At 36.2% G+C, this 17266-nt stretch overlaps 3 protein-coding genes across 3 annotated transcripts; 1 reads left to right on the top strand and 2 right to left on the bottom strand.

Moving 5' to 3' along the window:
• Window positions 1-252: 252 nt before the first annotated feature.
• LOC137734699 (cytochrome P450 77A3-like) lies at window positions 253-2323 on the top strand. Its single transcript, XM_068473960.2, has one exon. The coding sequence runs from the start codon at window positions 422-424 to the stop codon at window positions 1964-1966; it is 1545 nt and encodes a 514-aa protein (XP_068330061.2). The 5' UTR covers window positions 253-421; the 3' UTR covers window positions 1967-2323.
• Window positions 2324-6755: 4432 nt separating this feature from the next.
• On the bottom strand, window positions 6756-11942 carry LOC137735660 (RING-H2 finger protein ATL38-like). Its single transcript, XM_068475106.2, has 3 exons — window positions 11183-11942; window positions 10282-10379; window positions 6756-7611 (listed from the first exon to the last, which is right to left on the bottom strand). Exons 1-3 carry the CDS (start codon window positions 11339-11341, stop codon window positions 7224-7226), a joined length of 645 nt encoding a protein of 214 aa, XP_068331207.2. The 5' UTR covers window positions 11342-11942; the 3' UTR covers window positions 6756-7223.
• Window positions 11943-15454: 3512 nt separating this feature from the next.
• Window positions 15455-16468, bottom strand: LOC137733617 (uncharacterized). Its single transcript, XM_068472753.2, has one exon. The coding sequence runs from the start codon at window positions 16331-16333 to the stop codon at window positions 15827-15829; it is 507 nt and encodes a 168-aa protein (XP_068328854.2). The 5' UTR covers window positions 16334-16468; the 3' UTR covers window positions 15455-15826.
• Window positions 16469-17266: the final 798 nt, after the last annotated feature.

Genomic DNA, 17266 nt, shown 5'->3' with positions numbered 1-17266 from the left:
TTCGAAGAAAAATTTGTACTCAAGTGATAAAAATAGTTGTCCAAATTAATGGAGTAGTTGCCCGTACTTTATATCACTGTTAAATTTGAGTAATGTTATTTTTATCATAATTTTATATTATATTTTTTTACCATCTTAGAAGATAGATGAATTGGACAAGTTCTATTTCTTTTATTTAAGATTATTGAAATGTTTTAATTAATAAAAATATTAAAATTAAATGATGTTGATCGCCAGCTTGGGAGGTAGCATTTAACAATCTACACCCACCACCAACCACACTGCTCTGCCACTGAAAGTGCAAGAAACCCTTCAAAGTAGTAGGAACGAGCCTTTATTGATCCCACCTGCAATTTCAAGCTTTGCCCATTTATACGCATCTCTCTCTTCCTCACACTCAAACCCTTCCGTGTATTCATCAATGGCTGCTTTCTCCTTCTCCTCTGCTTCTCTTTCTTCTTACTACCACCTTTTTTTCACCCTCTTTGCGTTTCTCGTTTCTGGGTTGATCTTCGTGTTCACCCAGAAGTCCAAATCCAAGCACCCCAACCTCCCTCCTGGTCCGCCGGGATGGCCGATCGTCGGCAACCTCTTCCAATTTGCCCGCTCCGGAAAACAATTCTTCGAGTATGCCGACGATCTCCGGAAAAAGTACGGCCCCATTTTCACTCTCAAAATGGGTACCCGAACCATGATCATCCTCAGCGACGCCAAACTTGTCCACGAAGCCTTGATCGAGAAGGGGGTCGTCTTCGCGACCCGACCCAGAGAGAACCCCACCCGAACTATCTTTAGCTGCAATAAGTTCACCGTCAACGCCTCAATCTACGGCCCTGTGTGGCGGTCCCTGCGGCGGAACATGGTCCAGAACATGCTCAGCTCCACCCGCCTCAAGGAGTTCCGAAGTGTTCGAGAAAATGCCATGGACACACTCATCAAGCGGATTAATGACGAGGCCAAGGCCAACAACGGCGTAGTTTCGGTCCTCAAAAACGCGCGGTTTGCCGTGTTTTGTATCCTTTTGGCAATGTGTTTCGGGATCGTGATGGACGAGGAGACCGTGGAGAAAATGGATCAGATGATGAAAATGGTTTTAATCGTGCTCGACCCCAGAATCGACGATTATTTGCCGATTTTAAGCCCCTTTTTCTCCAAGCAGAGGAATAGGGCTTTGGAAGTGAGAAACAAGCAGATTCAGTACATTGTCCCGTTCATCGAACGACGTCGCCGTGCCCTCGAGAACCCAGGTTCGGATCTCAAAGCGACGTCGTTCTCCTACCTCGACACTTTGTTCGATCTCAAAGTGGAGGGACGAAAATCTTCGCCTTCGCATGCTGAATTGGTCACGCTTTGCTCGGAGTTTCTAAACGGCGGCACCGACACGACAGCCACGGCTCTTGAATGGGGAATCGCTCAGCTCATAACAAATCCGAACGTTCAAGAGAAGCTGTACCAAGAAGTTAAGGCGACTGTGGGCGACAGAAAAGTTGACGAGAAAGATGTGGAGAAGATGCCCTACTTGCAAGCTGTAGTAAAGGAGCTTTTACGAAAGCACCCTCCTACCTACTTTTCATTAACCCATGCAGTAACTGAGCCGACTACTTTGGCCGGGTACGATATACCGACGGATGTGAATGTGGAGATTTACGTGCCCGGCATATCGGAGGACTCGAAAATTTGGTCCAACCCGGAAAAGTTTGATCCCGACCGGTTTGTGTCCGGCCGGGAGGAGGCTGATATAACCGGAGTGACCGGAGTTAAAATGATGCCGTTCGGGGTCGGGAGAAGGATATGCCCGGGGTTGGGGATGGCGACGGTGCATGTTCATCTAATGCTGGCGAGGATGGTGCAGGAGTTCGAGTGGAGTGCTTACCCGGCTGGTGAGAAAATAGATTTTGCTGGGAAATTGGAGTTCACTGTGGTGATGAAGAACACTCTAAGAGCTATGATCAAGCCTAGAATCTGATTAATTAGGTGGAAAAATCTATTTGGTTTTGATGTAGTACGGATAAATCGATCGGGTTTGTTATATGTAGATCTTTGTTTTTTTTTTTTTTTTTTTTTTAATATTTGTATTATGCATTTTTTTTGTTTTTATTTTTATTTAAATTTTTTTATGTTTTGGTTATTCTTTAGTATTATGTCATGGAAATAATGGATTTTACGCTTGGGAATGGAGAGGGTAAAATCTTGATCCAAAAATTTAGATGGAAGTAAAAGAATTAGACAAATATTGGGTGTCCATGAACTCTGTATATTTCAACAGAATTTTGCTTCAAATTTTGCTTTATGCAAATATAAAATAGAAAACATGTTTTTAGCATTGATCATGATCAGTAGTAATCTACAATACATGATACGTTTTCACTTCTACTCATCGGTTCTCTACATTGGTTTCTAAGATTTCGTTACTTTAATTCAGTTTTTCTGTGATAGGTAAATCGGACCAGTATGGTTAATCATTGTTTACGAGGTAAATCAGCTCTAATTAAGAAAGAAAATTGTAAAATTCTCTCGCACTCTAGCTAAGACATTTAAATTCCTTTGTAATCTTAATTAAGTTGCTTGTGTGTCAAGTATTGTGGAAAAAGTCTTGTATATACATATGGTGTAATTCTTGTTGGCGTGAGTGCCACTCTAATTAGGATTGTAATTATTTAATTATTATGGAGGATTAGTACTAGTTAAAAGTGGTTAAATTTAACAAACTGCATGTTTGAGTCGACCTGCATTTTTAGGTACATTAAAGCAATCATGTGCCGTGGTATGGCCAGTTGCTACGTACTTTAACTTTTTGAAGAAGTAACTAACTATATATTGTGTGTTGTTTCCTCCCATTCCATAGAATTTCAGCTAGCTAGCTACCCGTTGATGAATCCCATGTGACCCCCATGAATGTTGTTCTTGCCGCAAAGTCACACTTCTCAACTGAATGCGACACTTGATATACATACATACATACATATATATATGTATATATATATCTTGCCTAAATGAGCTTTATCATAATACGTGGGACTCACTGAACTTAAGACGTAAATGAGTTCAATCACTTGAAATATGAATCGTTCACGTACTTATTAATGATCTTGTAATCAAAATATATTAGTAATAATGCAATTGTTGTACGATCATGTCGATCGAATCGTGGGACTTGGCCCGAGATCATGGCAAGATTGGCTATGGTCAAGCGTAACCTCGTTTCATGAAGACCTTAGGATACAAATACAAAAACAAAATATTTGATATTAAAACATTGAGTAGAAATTTGTTATTGTGAACTAAAACTAACGTAATTAGAAACACTAATTACTTTCTTTTTTGTACATCTACTTACTGCTCTTTACTTTTTTCTTCTCATTTACAAGAAATTTTTATGTGCTCTTAGGATACTTGTTATGTGATGTACTATTTCATGTGTGATAATATGAATGAACTTCTCATTTTTAAGTGAAATAATAATATTATATAACGGTGTTTCGAGTATACTAAAAATTCTCTGGCAATGTAATAGGATTATCGAAACCATCTATTTTAGGGACATAGCTGAAGGATTATTGCACACAAAACTAAACCAAGTTGAAAGTTTAGACATTTCATTAAATACGATGTTAGTTTAAGTGTTTAATCAAGTGAAAATACAATGGAAAATGTAGCCAGTATTCTTTGACTTACTTTGTTGCCATGGATCGAGGATTTGACGAGGGCGGAGTGATTTTACAGCAGTAGTACGAGTGGAGGTGGAATATGGGGATAATGATTGTTTGTTCTTTCATTTTCGGTGTCTTTTCATATCATTTTGTTTTGTGTGATCACGGTTAAACCACGGTAATATTTTATATTATTTTTTATAAAGATGATAAGACAAAAATAAATAGTAATATAAAATATTAACGTGATTTAATCGTAAACAGAAATGCATGGGTGAACACCGAAAATAAGAAGGTAGACAATCTTTATCCGGAATATGTACCACCATCATGCCAATATGTCTGCATTATGGCATTCAAAAGCCGAAGAATTTGGGTGGCTTTTTATGTGGATATGTGTCGATATTGCATCTTGGAAAATCTGCCGTGAGTCATCATTTGTACTTCGTATCTTAAGAGATTTAATGTAAGAGTTTTAACGAAAAACTCATAATACTGTTTATTTTAACGAAAAATCATATTTTTACACTAAAAAATCAAACTTGGTACTATTCACTTTACCTTTTATTTTTTCTTTATTATTAAAACTTAAAGTTTTCAAATTATTTTCATTAATTTTCTTTTTAATGTATCCAATTTTACTATTATAACAGTAGGTGTGAAAGTTTGAAATTATTAAAATAATTAGAGGATGTGCGAGCTTCAAATCCATAATACAAGAGAGAAACTCAACATTTTATTTACTAGAAAATTAAACCACATGTAACATTCTTGTTCTATTTATATTATAGCTTGTTATGTACGAAATGTTTCGAAAAAACTGAAAAATTATGTAGGGATTCGCTTCGCAAGTAACACTTGCCGCAGTCTTTATATGTAATGAAATTGTTGCATTCTTATTTATTGAGAATTGGTGCTTTCTTCTGATTTATTTGTATAATTCTATAAATAATAGTGAACTGTCGTCTGACCTTAAAAAATAACCTTGAACTCATCTTTAGAAGAAATTTTTTTTGTAAATGAGTTGTTTGAAATACTAAAAACAGTTCTCTTATATGTATTTTATGTATATTAAATTTTGGTATCATGACAATTGAATAATCCTGGGTCTCTTTTGAGTTTTCGAAGATAATGTGAAAAAAAGTGTTTTCTTTAAAATTGTTTCACTTCATCTTCACTTAAGAATGAGACGTCAGATTTTTAACTACTGTGACTAGTGAGTTCAATATTGAATTATTATGAATAGCCTATTGTGTAGGATAGCTTCATAACTCCCCTTAAGAGCCTCTCACAAAACTTTCCAAATTTCCTAATATCCCCGTTAATTCTTAAAATTGACAATGTTTTCTTAAAAAAATAGTTGGAGCCTTTCATATAAAGAAAATCGTAGCAATGATCTTTCAATTGGAGCGTTGGTCCCTCAACTAAAAATCTGAGATCATTGGTCCCTTAACTCATTTAAACGTGCAACTATGATCCTCTTTGTCAACTTATAAGAACTTCCGTAAAAAATGAATCATGGTGGAAGTACCATTGCTACAATTAGGTTAAAGTTAAGGAATTATTGCTTAAATTGGGTTAAAGTTGAGGGATTATTGCTACAAGTTTCTCATTTTGGTTTTTCATAATTGCCCCTTGATTCAGCTTTACGTGTATGGCACGTTACTTATTTTGACAAAAGTTCTAACAGAGTTGACGAAAAAGAATATAGATGCACGTTTTGATGAATTAAGGGACCAACGGTCACAAATTTTTAGTTGAAAAGATTATTACTCCAATTCAATTAAGATTGAAGGACCATTACTACAATTTTCTCAATCATAAAACTCAACCAACATTGCTGGCTGACACAAAACTTAAATTTTCTTTTTTCCAAAATTCAATGTTATCCATTTACACGCACAAACATTTACAGCATTAGTTTACTCTCTGCCAATGCGTGACAAAGATTGTTTGCTCTCCCATTTCCGATGCCCTCTCGTTGCCAATGCGTGACAAAGATTGTTTGCCCTCCCATTTCTGATGCCCTCCCGTGCTTTCCTCTGTGTGTGGTAACGGTTAAACCACGTCAATATTTTATATTACTATTCATTTTTGTCTTCTTATCTTTATAAAAAATAATATAAAATGTTGACGTGGCTTAATCGTGACCACACAAAATAAGAAAGTACGAAAGGGCACCAGAAGTGAAAGGGCACCAAAAGTGAAAGGGCAGACAATCTTTGTCCTTTGCTAACTACTAACGAACTCTGTGTACTTGCACCAGCAGCAGGAAGCAGTGCATTCAAAAGCCTCTGCTTATGAATATGTTTTCTGAAACAAAAATGTCAACTCCTGGTTAGGTTTACATTTATGAGCAAATTTAAATCTTTCGATGTGGCACGAAGGTGCAAAAGCTAAATTGGATTGATATCAAATTTTTTGCACCCAAAAATATAAGTGTGGTTTCTCTGTGGTCTAATTATTGACAAACACGTGTTTATAAGCTTAATTTTTATTAACTTTGTTGTCATAAATTTAATGTGTGTCAATCAATGACTGATGGTCATAAAGAGGCCACATCTATATTTGGGTGCAAAGATTTGAGATATATTGGATTTAGGTTGAAGAAAATCAATATAGTGATTTCCACGATCCCATCTTCTTCTTCTTCTGCAATTTTCCATTTGTCCTTTGATTCTTCTGGGATGTACTTAGTCCACAACAACAACGAAATTATCTCACTAAGCGGGAACGACTGTATGATTCCTAAAACGTCACTGTGCTTAGTTTTACACCAAGTCTTCCATCAGTCCCAAGTACTCCATGTCATTACTTAAACTCTACGTTCAAGTCTTTCTAATTCTTACTCTAATTTTTTTTACCCTTTTTACTCTGAGTTTATGTCTCATAATCTCATTTTCTTACCGAAATATTTGTTCCTTGATTCTTCTTTGTGTACTCAACCCGATGGAAAGAAAAAAAAACAGAAACATCTCATAAAAAGAAGCTGGGCAAGTGAGTGATTAAAAGTGTTTATCTGTGCATCTGAGATTCTACGTTCCAATCCACCTCACTTAATATCGCTTGTATTAAAAAGAGCGTAAAGTTGAAATTGAGATCAAATTTTGGCTCTAAATCATTATCTTAATCCCATGTTACCGCTTAGACCCTTCTCAAGCTTCATTAAGTCCCAAGATAAAAGGGGAGAGTGCTCAAACACATCCCTTCTCTCCATTTACATGGCAAAGAGTTGACGGTAAGGGGCATACAAGTTAAATACATAACCTCCCGCACCTTTATCTCCTTCTACTTTTACAACTGATCTAACAAAACTGCCCAACACCAGCCACCCTAAAATCGAAAAAAGAAAAAGAAAAAAAGACGATTAAATCAAAACGATTTTATACACAGCAAGCAGAAGACCCAACAACCAACTTCCTAAGAGAAGGTAACAATGGCATTTACTTACAAACTTTTACGACATACGCATTCCCCGTCGCTGCCCAATCAGACGTATTAAGCGGATGTATCTTGAATTCAAAGGCACCAATGTGTCTGCGGGTTTGATGGGCTTTCTAAATGCTTATTTCCCTAGTCCTTAGAGATCTGATTACTCTCAGTTAAGGGGGAGCTATTCTCCCTGGCATCTGTTACATCACCCTCTGATGCTGCATGATCTTTTTGAATGGGGTCCATACCATGGTTTTCATGAGTTCTTGATGCGCGACTATTCAAGAGATAGCGATAAGAAAGGGTATTGAAGGACTCTGTACCATAATGAGATTGAATAGCCGAACAGGACAAGGGTTGCATGAGGCGTTTTATCTCAGGAAACTCGCGCAATGATATTCTACAAACAGGACATGTGGAATGCTGCTGAAGCCATATGTCTATACAGGTCACATGGAAGGAGTGTTCACAGTAGGGGAGGATCCGCAATACATCATCACCATGGTATTCCGCAAGGCAAACAGTGCATCTACAAAATAAAAGAAAAATCAAATTTCATAAGAAAAATGCAAGGATTACGAGATAACATGTTTGAAATTGTTGTAAAGTGCCAAGATTATAGGAGAATATGACAAAATTATTCATTTGATTCTTATTGCTTTTCTCTTTTCTTTTAACCACTAAAGCAACAGAGTTGACCTCATTAAAGAAATAAACAGCAGGCTTGACTCGGCCGAAAAGAGAATCCTTACATATCAGCGGAACATTGAAATGAAAGGATTAACTTAATCTGATTAAGGAATCAACAGAGTACAAAAAATGGGAAGAGAACTTATTCAGGATAGCAGGATACTGCCTTGGACTCAAAGAACTATTATTTTGGTCGATTTACATTGTTAGGCATTAACAAGGATACTTTTACTGCAGGAGCAGTGCATTTTCCAGATTGTTTAAAACTTACAAAATAAGAGAGTTCCAAAAGAACTGGGAAATGTTATATAGCCCTCTAAATATGCCTACATTGCATCAGAACGAAAACACTGCACTACTTAAGAACAACAACAAAGCCTTATCCTACTAAGTGGGGTCGGTTGTATGAATCCTAGAATGCCATTGTGCTCGGATATGTGTCACGTCTTCTGTTAGATCCAATTACTCCAAGTTTTTTCTTAAAGTCTCTTTCCAAGTCTTCCTAGTTCTTCCTTTGCCCCATCGGCCCTGAACCTCTGTCTCGTAATCGCATCTTCTAACTGGAGCGTCAGTAGGCCTTCGTTTCACATGTCCAAACTACCTTAACCGATTTTCTCTCATCTTTCCTTCAATCTCGGCCACTCCTACTTTACCTCGGATATCCTCATTCCTAATCCTATCCTTTCTCATGTGCCCACACATCCAACGAAGCATTCTCATCTCTTCTACACTCATTTTATGTATGTGTTAGATGCTTCACCGCACTACTTAAGAGTATATACATGAAGTAAGTTTGATATCAGAAATCACGAGGGCAATAGCTGTAAGTGGACGTGAAGATAGAAACAATTACATTGATCAATTACTTCATAAAATACTTTTTGGAATACTAAATAAGTAACCACTGGCTTTTAGAAACATAAGAAAATGATCTATGACCAAACACTGAATACAGCCCAGGATGAATCAGAGGCTATGGAAGATTGAAGTGGACAAGTACCTAGCATAAACTTCATTCTTATATATTCACTGACCCTGCAAGCTTGAGGACATATTAACCTCTCTCTCAAAAAAAAAAAAAAAAAAAAAAAAAAAAGTCTTTTTACGAGAAAATTACCCATCACAGACATAGAAATTCTCATTAGATGTTGAACTCATGTATCCCACAGTCCAGAACAAATCTAAATTTCTCCAGGAGAAAAACAGGATATGTGGCATCTATGCTAAGACTTAACCAGCCGCGTTGGAAAAGAATTAACACCTAGTAGCTCCAACCTTTTGAATTAGAACTAGGAGCAACCAAGATCCTGGTACTTCTTTCTCAATGGACAAAAGACAAATGACCAGAGAAAATGAAAGAGCCAACTTCCATCATCAAATTACACTCTAACCAAGATCATTCCACTTGTGTCTTGTACACACACAACCGTCCATCGGTCTAACATAAAAAGCTACGGATAAAAGGAAAAATGTTTAAATTCTCTCTCATAGGACTAGACAACTAGTTAGCCAAAACTTGGCAATGGACACTTGACCACATTATTTGAATTCTCATCTATAAGGCTACTCGAAGAAAAGATTTCGAAGGGTATTACTGGATTTTGTTGCATTGTGGAAATCTATTGAAGAAGATTAAAATGGTGAATTATGTAACGGACAAAAAGAGAATAAAGGAGGCGTGCTTCTTAAAAACATTATCATCATTTAGGTATGGAAAGAGGAGATTAGCATCTCAAACTAAACACAGGATATCAGTATTATCCATAGTACTTGATATCTGCAACTCTCAAAGATCCAAACCCTTTACATCCTGGAATTGGTAGATTCTGCAGTATCTCCTAATGAGAAACTTTAGAACGACTAGTGTGGTAACCAGAACAGCATTAAATTTTATCACCATGAATATTAAAAATTTGTGATCAAAGTACAAATATAAAAGATATTTATGGCAAGGAATAGCAGTAAAACGCAGACGTACTAAAAGAGTCTCCTAAGAGTACTGGTCAAATTTCAAAGAAAAGCTGTTTGTTTTGTTTTTTTTTTGGGGGGGGGGAGGGGGAGGGGGGGGTGGTGGTGTGTGGGTTGTTGTCATTGTGTATGCCTTCATGATATGTTGTGCTTTGACTTTAAACTACAATCGTTTGAAATCTTATATTTCTTGATAATTCCTCTGTCACATGTAATACCCTTTCAAGACCCGCTAGATTATGACCCACACACACTCACCAATTACCACTGGAAATCCTTCCCTCTACCCCTTTCCCAGGTCTTTTCAAATTCCAATACTAAACAAATTATAAGACAAATATGGTTGAGAATCCAAACTCCAAATCCTCACTATTACAATTACCTATACCAAATATTATGGAAAATTGGAAATAATGAACTCAAGTTCAGAACAGTGAAAATCATATACCTCGCAAACATTTGCATATTACAATCAATCAAATGAGAAAAACTGCAAACAGAAATTAAAGTGAGGAATAGAAGAATTGAAGAAATAACATACTGAGCATCTTCTACAGCTGAAAAAAATGCTTCATTGTACTTCTTTGTTGGAAAGTTGGCTATTACTACAGGTTCAACGCCATGCAATCCCCGTTCCAGCTGTACATGAATTAAGTGAAGAACCATTTAAATTCATGGTCAAAGATACGTATCCACATAAGTTTGTTTAATAAAAAGAAAGAAAATTTGCATATGTATAGGCCTGTTTGTATATGTTTTATGTGATTCACCAGAATAAGTCAAGAGATATACAAAGACCGAAAACATATATTAAAATGTCTGAATGGTACAACACTAACTATCAATTCAAAATGATAAACTAAACTCAGGAAGTCAGGAAAAAAAAAAAGTTGAAAATAAATATTGTGCATAAAACTAAGAGAAGCTTGGAGCTTTGGTCCCTTGAACTAAAAGTCAGTGAGTATTGGTCCTGAACTTGTCACAAAGTTGAGCGATTGTCCTTTTGAGTAAGACCTTTAGAACTTCCATCCAAAATAAAGAGATTAAAGGGGAAAATTAAGAAGTTAAAGGACCATTGTTGCACTTTGTGACAAGTTCTTGACCAATGCTCGCGTACTTTTAGTTCAGGAACCAAAGCTTGAAGTAGACTAAAGCTCGGGGACCATCCCGCCAATTTTTTTTTTTAAACTAAAAGCCAAGAACCTTGTTCAATGTAGAAAACGATGAGAACTACGCATTATGAAAAAAACGCACAATAACTAAATAAGAACAGAAGTGAAACCAATAACAATGACGCCAAGAAATTTTTTATTCATTTCCAATGGAAAATCCCAGATGCTTTTATCCTAATAAGAGTAAAATCAAAGCTAATTACTGATAAACGAACAATCCATTTCAGAAAACAAATCAAAACTAAAGAACTGGAAGGGGAAGAAACATACAATATTGAGATCAGATCTGGAAGCTATGGGGAAGGAGCGTCTAGATACACTGAGGTGAATCCGAGCACAGACAAGCCTGGTACACACGAACACTATGAACATGGTGCTTACCGCGAACCCAATCACCGTCATCACCAGGTTTATCCCTGAAGATATCATCACTTTATATATGGGGTTTGTCCAATTTACCCAAATTCACAACCAGCTCAAAAATTACTCGTATAAAAAAATCAGCACCGCTTAGTCCCTCTCATATACACTGAATTGGGTAGGATATTCCACTGAGGTAGTGAAAATTGTGAGATATGGGTTTTGTACTGCTGGAGTTGCAGCAGGTACTAATGCTGCTGCTGCTTGGGTTGAGCCAATTGTCATGGACAGGACAGCTCAAAGCTCAGTTAGGGTGTGGGAGTGGAGAAAGCGGGAGAAGGGAATTGTATTGGTGTTGGAGGGAAGAGGCCAGAGGACCGGATGAGAAAGAAGTCATGGAGGGTTTGAGCAGAGCCAGGACTGAGAAAGCCCATGTGACTGGAATCACCCAAAAAAGGAGGGATATGGTGTACGGAAGGAGGGATTTGCTGCTCAGATCCAAATCAAATCCAGGTTTTGGGAGTTGGATTAAGATTTGGTACTCACTTCAGTCCCTAATCAGTAATGACTGTACAAATAGAATCTGAAGTGAACATCTTTTTGAGAACAGATCTTTTTAGATCCCTACCACCAAGACCGCCTGATCAATTGATTTAGATTTTTGAAATTTTATCAACGGTAAAAAATTATTATAACATTTAAAAGGTAAAAAAAAATGGACCGTTGAATAAAATTTCCAAAGTTTGGATCATTTGATCCGATGATTTTAGTGGAGGAGATCTGGAGAGAATCTCTTATCCATCTTCTTAAATATTATACAAATGTAGAGAGTATTTTATGGGTAAACTACTTTTTATAAAGAATAAATATCTATATACAAGTGAGTAAGAGTTTCTACTCAAAATTATTTATTGTCGATTTATATAACTTTATGTTTATGATCGGAATCGTTCATATTATAAATTACTTTATAAAAATTGTCTTTGCGAAAAATAAATTAAAACTTGTATACAAATAGATGAATGGAATTGGTAAAAACATTACAAACTGCTTATGTATTTGCTACAATAGATTGACTAAACGACCTTAATTTTAATTCATTTTTTACAAAAATAATGTTTACAAAGTGATACATAATATGAACCATTTTGATTATAAACACAATACTGTGTAATTCGAACATAAAGAATTTTAAGTAGAAGTTCTTACTCATCATTGAGTTGCCGAGCGTGTTCTTTTAAAAAACCCTTCATGTTTACGTTCAATCGTAATCTTATACATTTTTAAAACATTTCAATTCGGTACTTTTAAATATTATTTCATTTTAATTTCGTACATTTGTTACAATTTTCCTCAGTTCTTCCGTTATATGCATACGTAGACACTCGATGGCCCCACAAAATTTGTGCTACGTGAGTAAAAAAAACAAATAAACATATTTGTAATTATAAAATGGCCCCACAAGTCACACTTGCAGAATCTTTGACTTCTACAACCTATGGTTCGTATCCGAACTTGTTTTTGTCTCAAATGGGCCACCAAGAACGAATAGAGGCAAAACTGTATCTCCACCAGTTGTTGATTTTGTGAGAAAAGATGTTCTGATCTTGTTAACCAGACCATTACGGTCGTTGCCAACGGACCGACGAGATTGAGTCCAAGTGATTTTGGTGGTCTTACTGGTGAGTCAACGGAACTCAGTCTTTCAGTTTCCACTGAAGCCGAACGACGCTGTTTGAGAGACCGATTTTTGAGACGGAAAAAAGAGAAGCATAAACATGAAAGCACAGAGGTTTGTATGTGACGGAGCAATTCCTTTGCACATTGATCTCCATGAGTCCGACGGAGCAAGCCCTGGCAGTAAACCACTACACACACACACACACACACGTACACACACATATTATATCAGTATCTCTCTTTCAAATTTCCAATTAGATCCTCTGATTGGGTACCTGCCATCGTTAGCCTCGCTTCAGCCAGCGGCGCACTTCATACTCGCTCTCGCTTAGACACCGTGTAGTAGGAAAACCAAAGTCTTGTGTGAACAAACTTGGGGCCAAACCAATTCTAAAGCAAACCTAGAAAGTGTTCCGTCTCCATCACCTTCTGCCAACATCAATACCATCACCCTACCCCGCTACATGTTGCCACCATCGTTGCAACTACACCTCTTCAATTTTTTCATCGCTACAATCTCCATTGCTATACTGTTCTGCCACCGCTATTTACCATCACCACCACTAAGCAATGCCACTATTACTTCATGCCACACCTTGCTGTTACTGCAAACAGAAAAACTACGACCAATGACGCAACAGTTATCCCCATGTTCTCACAATTAATTAAACTAGACTCACAAGATGTTATTTATGTGATATGTAATGCTCTAATTTTTTTTGTCTCAGTATGGTTCTAGGGGTTATAACTTAGTTTAAACAAACTAGTTTAGCTAACATGCCTATCACGTTAATTGGTCTAAACTAGATTATAGGATTCACATGCCTTCATTTGGTTGTGTAGAGGATGTTCCTCTTTGATTGGCAATAAGATTTGATCATACAAGGTTTTAAAGCAAAGTTCTTAAGTGCTAGGTTAGAAGAGTGATCTTAGTGAAACACTTCATACCTTACATGTCATTCATCTATGTGAAGGTGCCGTGTGCATTTGTGTGATGAAGCTATGTGCAATCTCTTTGCTCGTAAGGAGGACCTGCTGAGCGCGTTGTGTTCATCCAAAAGAGAGCAAAGGAAGGACATCATGCTACAAGAACAAAAGTATAAGTAAGAACTTCAAGTGCAATAAGTGTCTGTCTTGTTGAGTCTTATCAGGCCAGAGGCACTCCAAGGCCATCATAGGCCTAGGCCTACTCTCACTAAGGATTCACTAACTAATCTTTCCAAATAATTATGTATTATATATATATATGTTTTTTTTTTTTTTTTTTGATAAACTTAATATTATACTTCTTTTATTAAAAAAATATTATACTTCTTTAGTTTACACAAATTTCTTGGTTTCTATTCACCAATAGTTAAATAAGAGGTCTCTTTTCTTTTCAATTCCAACCGCACTCATCCTAAAAATAAGTTTACAATCTTATTTTATAAACAAATCAATAACTCTTAAAATTAAAATCTAAAGTCTAGTTTAGTTTCAAAAAAATATTCTTTACATTGCCAACTGAAGAATAATAAACTTTGAGTGTTTCCTCCTCTGCTTCTTGAAATTTTATATGTTTTGTTCACCAAATTCCCAATCCATTCTTCTCATTTATTCGAAAATTCCCAATCTATTCTATATTGACTTGGGGTAATGCTAGAGATAGCGTCAACTTGAGCCATGCATATTTTGAGACCAGATGATTATGTAGCAATTAATGGTTGGACTATCTCTTTAAATCACTAAATAAGGAATCCAATCATCAATGGGGCCACATTATGTGGTCTCCAAAATATAGTCTAAAAACATAGTATCCCTAGCATTTTTCATTGACTTGATATTAAAATGTTAATTTCTCTTAATCTTCTTTAATTTTTTATTAATTACTTTCTATATTGACTTGAGAATATTGGAAGGTTGACTTCAACATAAGAAAAACATTTAGAGACTCAAAAAATTTAATTAGCTCACAGCTCCAAGGATGTATTTTTCTTTCTAAATATATAAAGTTTGGAGTACAAAATGAGAATGAGAATTTCGGAGTGCAATAACAATTCTCTTTATTTAATTCTTTTTAACATTTATGTGAGGTCTCCCCTCACCTAAAATTTTGGCTCTGCCACTAAGTCTTGTACAAGTCCTTTTTTTTTTGGGGTGTGATATCCACACACCCTATTTTACTTCTCACACACCTTTTTAATTTTCGACCGTCGGATCGGATGAATTAAAAAAGATCAACGAACATAAATTATCAAGGATGTGTGAGAAATAAACTAGAATGTGTGGATACCACATCTTTTTTTTTTTTTTTTTTTCGGTGGATTCAATAACCGGTTGTATCCCCGTGAATTTTCCTCCTTATATAGTTATATGTGGAGTTTTACCACGTAAAAAAAAATATCAGTCATTCAAACCCATTTCACTAGACAACTTGAAACCAACCATTGCATGTAAATTTATATACAACTTATATCATTATCACATACAACTTCGGAAAATCCGTATATTAAGTTATGAAGATTGAAGACTAACAACAATACATAGTATTTGTAAATTTTGAATATTCGTCTATTTGTAGAGGCGAACATACAAGATTATTACATTATTATTGTACAAGAAAAATATTTAAAAAACCTATTTACATTGTCAGGTACACAAAATCGGTAACAACTAACAAACCTCAAAAACATAAAAAAAAAAAAAAAAAAAAAAAAAAAAAAACAAATAAAAGAATATCTTATTTCCCCAGCACCCCATTATTGATCATCCTTATCTGTACAAATTAAAGAACATCCTATCAAAATGTCAAAATATTCTCCAAAAATACAAAACCATTGACAATTCCATTTTTTGGTGTCTTCCTTCCTGTTTTCCCTATTGGAAACCACCAGATCATTTGGCCGGTTTACTACCCTGCAGGCCACCTTGTTCAACACCATCGCCTGTATCAATAGTCCTCACCTTGAATCGCTCGAGCCTAAGTTCCGATTCCCCTCCTTTGAAATCCCGCGGTGAACCAACGCTCAGACTCCGTTGCATAGTTCGAGCTAGTTTGGTTTCATCCGGTTTCACTTGAGCTAATATCACATGCAATTTCTTTGGCACCTCAAGAAACTTATCTTGAACCCCCGGAAATATTTTCTTGAACAGTTCCAACCTTCGAAAATAAAGTTCTCTGAAAAACTCTACCAACGCCAACAACTTTGGATCAACAGACTTTCCAACTTGGGATTGGAATCTGTAGTAACTGTTGCCTAAGTCGCTAATATTTCTTCGAAGTAGGCCGCTTTCGAGCTGTGACATATCATTCTTGGTGCCCAAAAATGAAGTGCTCGTGCTCGATGACTCTGTATATGTAGCAATATCATCTACTTGGGGATATCCTTCCGGCCTCTCCATGGATGTAACAATCGATCTTCGAAAATATATGTAAAAGAGAATGGGGTTGAGTTGTGTATTAGGGTTTTCTGCAAATTCTTTTCAGCAAATTGATTGATCTCAATGTGCTTTCCGTGGGATTTATCTGTGGTTTTGGATGGGGTAATCATATATATAGGGTTTAGGTTTAGGAAACTAGTTCAAGATTTCAAAGCAAGCCATGACTTTGTCTCCATGCCAACTAGGCTACGCGTAGCTGATTGGGTTCTAGACATATTTTTGGATTGGGAGACACGAAATTGACCAAATCATGGCCACATATTTGGGTTTGATCAAAACCAAAGACTGCTAATCCACTTGATCATGGGGCCTAATTTGGGCTGTCGTATGATCATACGACTCTGCACAACTGTTCATGATGTAATGTATATATACGCGTTTCTTGGAAAAATGGATAACTTGCAAAATTGAGAAGAAGAACCAATCTTCAAGCTGCTCATTGGTGTGGCATCACAATTTTCTTTTGGTGTTTTATAAACTCAACTAAAACATAATTCAATTACTCCTACGGTGGATTGTGTTAGGGACTTGCTCTCTAACTATTACATCTCGGGTTCAAATTCTTTCACGGTCTCTTAATACATATTTTTGCTCATAACCCTTAAGTGATGGTGACGTTCACTACCCTATTTATCACCAGAACCTGAATACTACATATGCATATGTATTTTAAATGGACTCCACTTACTTTCTCATTCCGTGAATCCTAGTAAACGCTCGAATGCATTGGGAGGGTATGATTCCGTTTCTTCTCACTTCAATCCCGTTTGGTAAACATGCCATCAAAGTTAAATGGAGAAAGGAAACGAATAGTGATGAATCAACTAAAATATATATATATATATATATATATATATATATATATTTCACACACTAAACACACAGAAAAATAAG

Source organism: Pyrus communis, chromosome 7 (assembly GCF_041283825.1).
Source record: "Pyrus communis isolate YQ-2024b chromosome 7, ASM4128382v1, whole genome shotgun sequence".
NCBI lineage: Eukaryota > Viridiplantae > Streptophyta > Magnoliopsida > Rosales > Rosaceae > Pyrus > Pyrus communis.
Note: the sequence above shows the minus strand (reverse complement) of the source record. Positions and strands in the feature narration are given on the sequence as shown.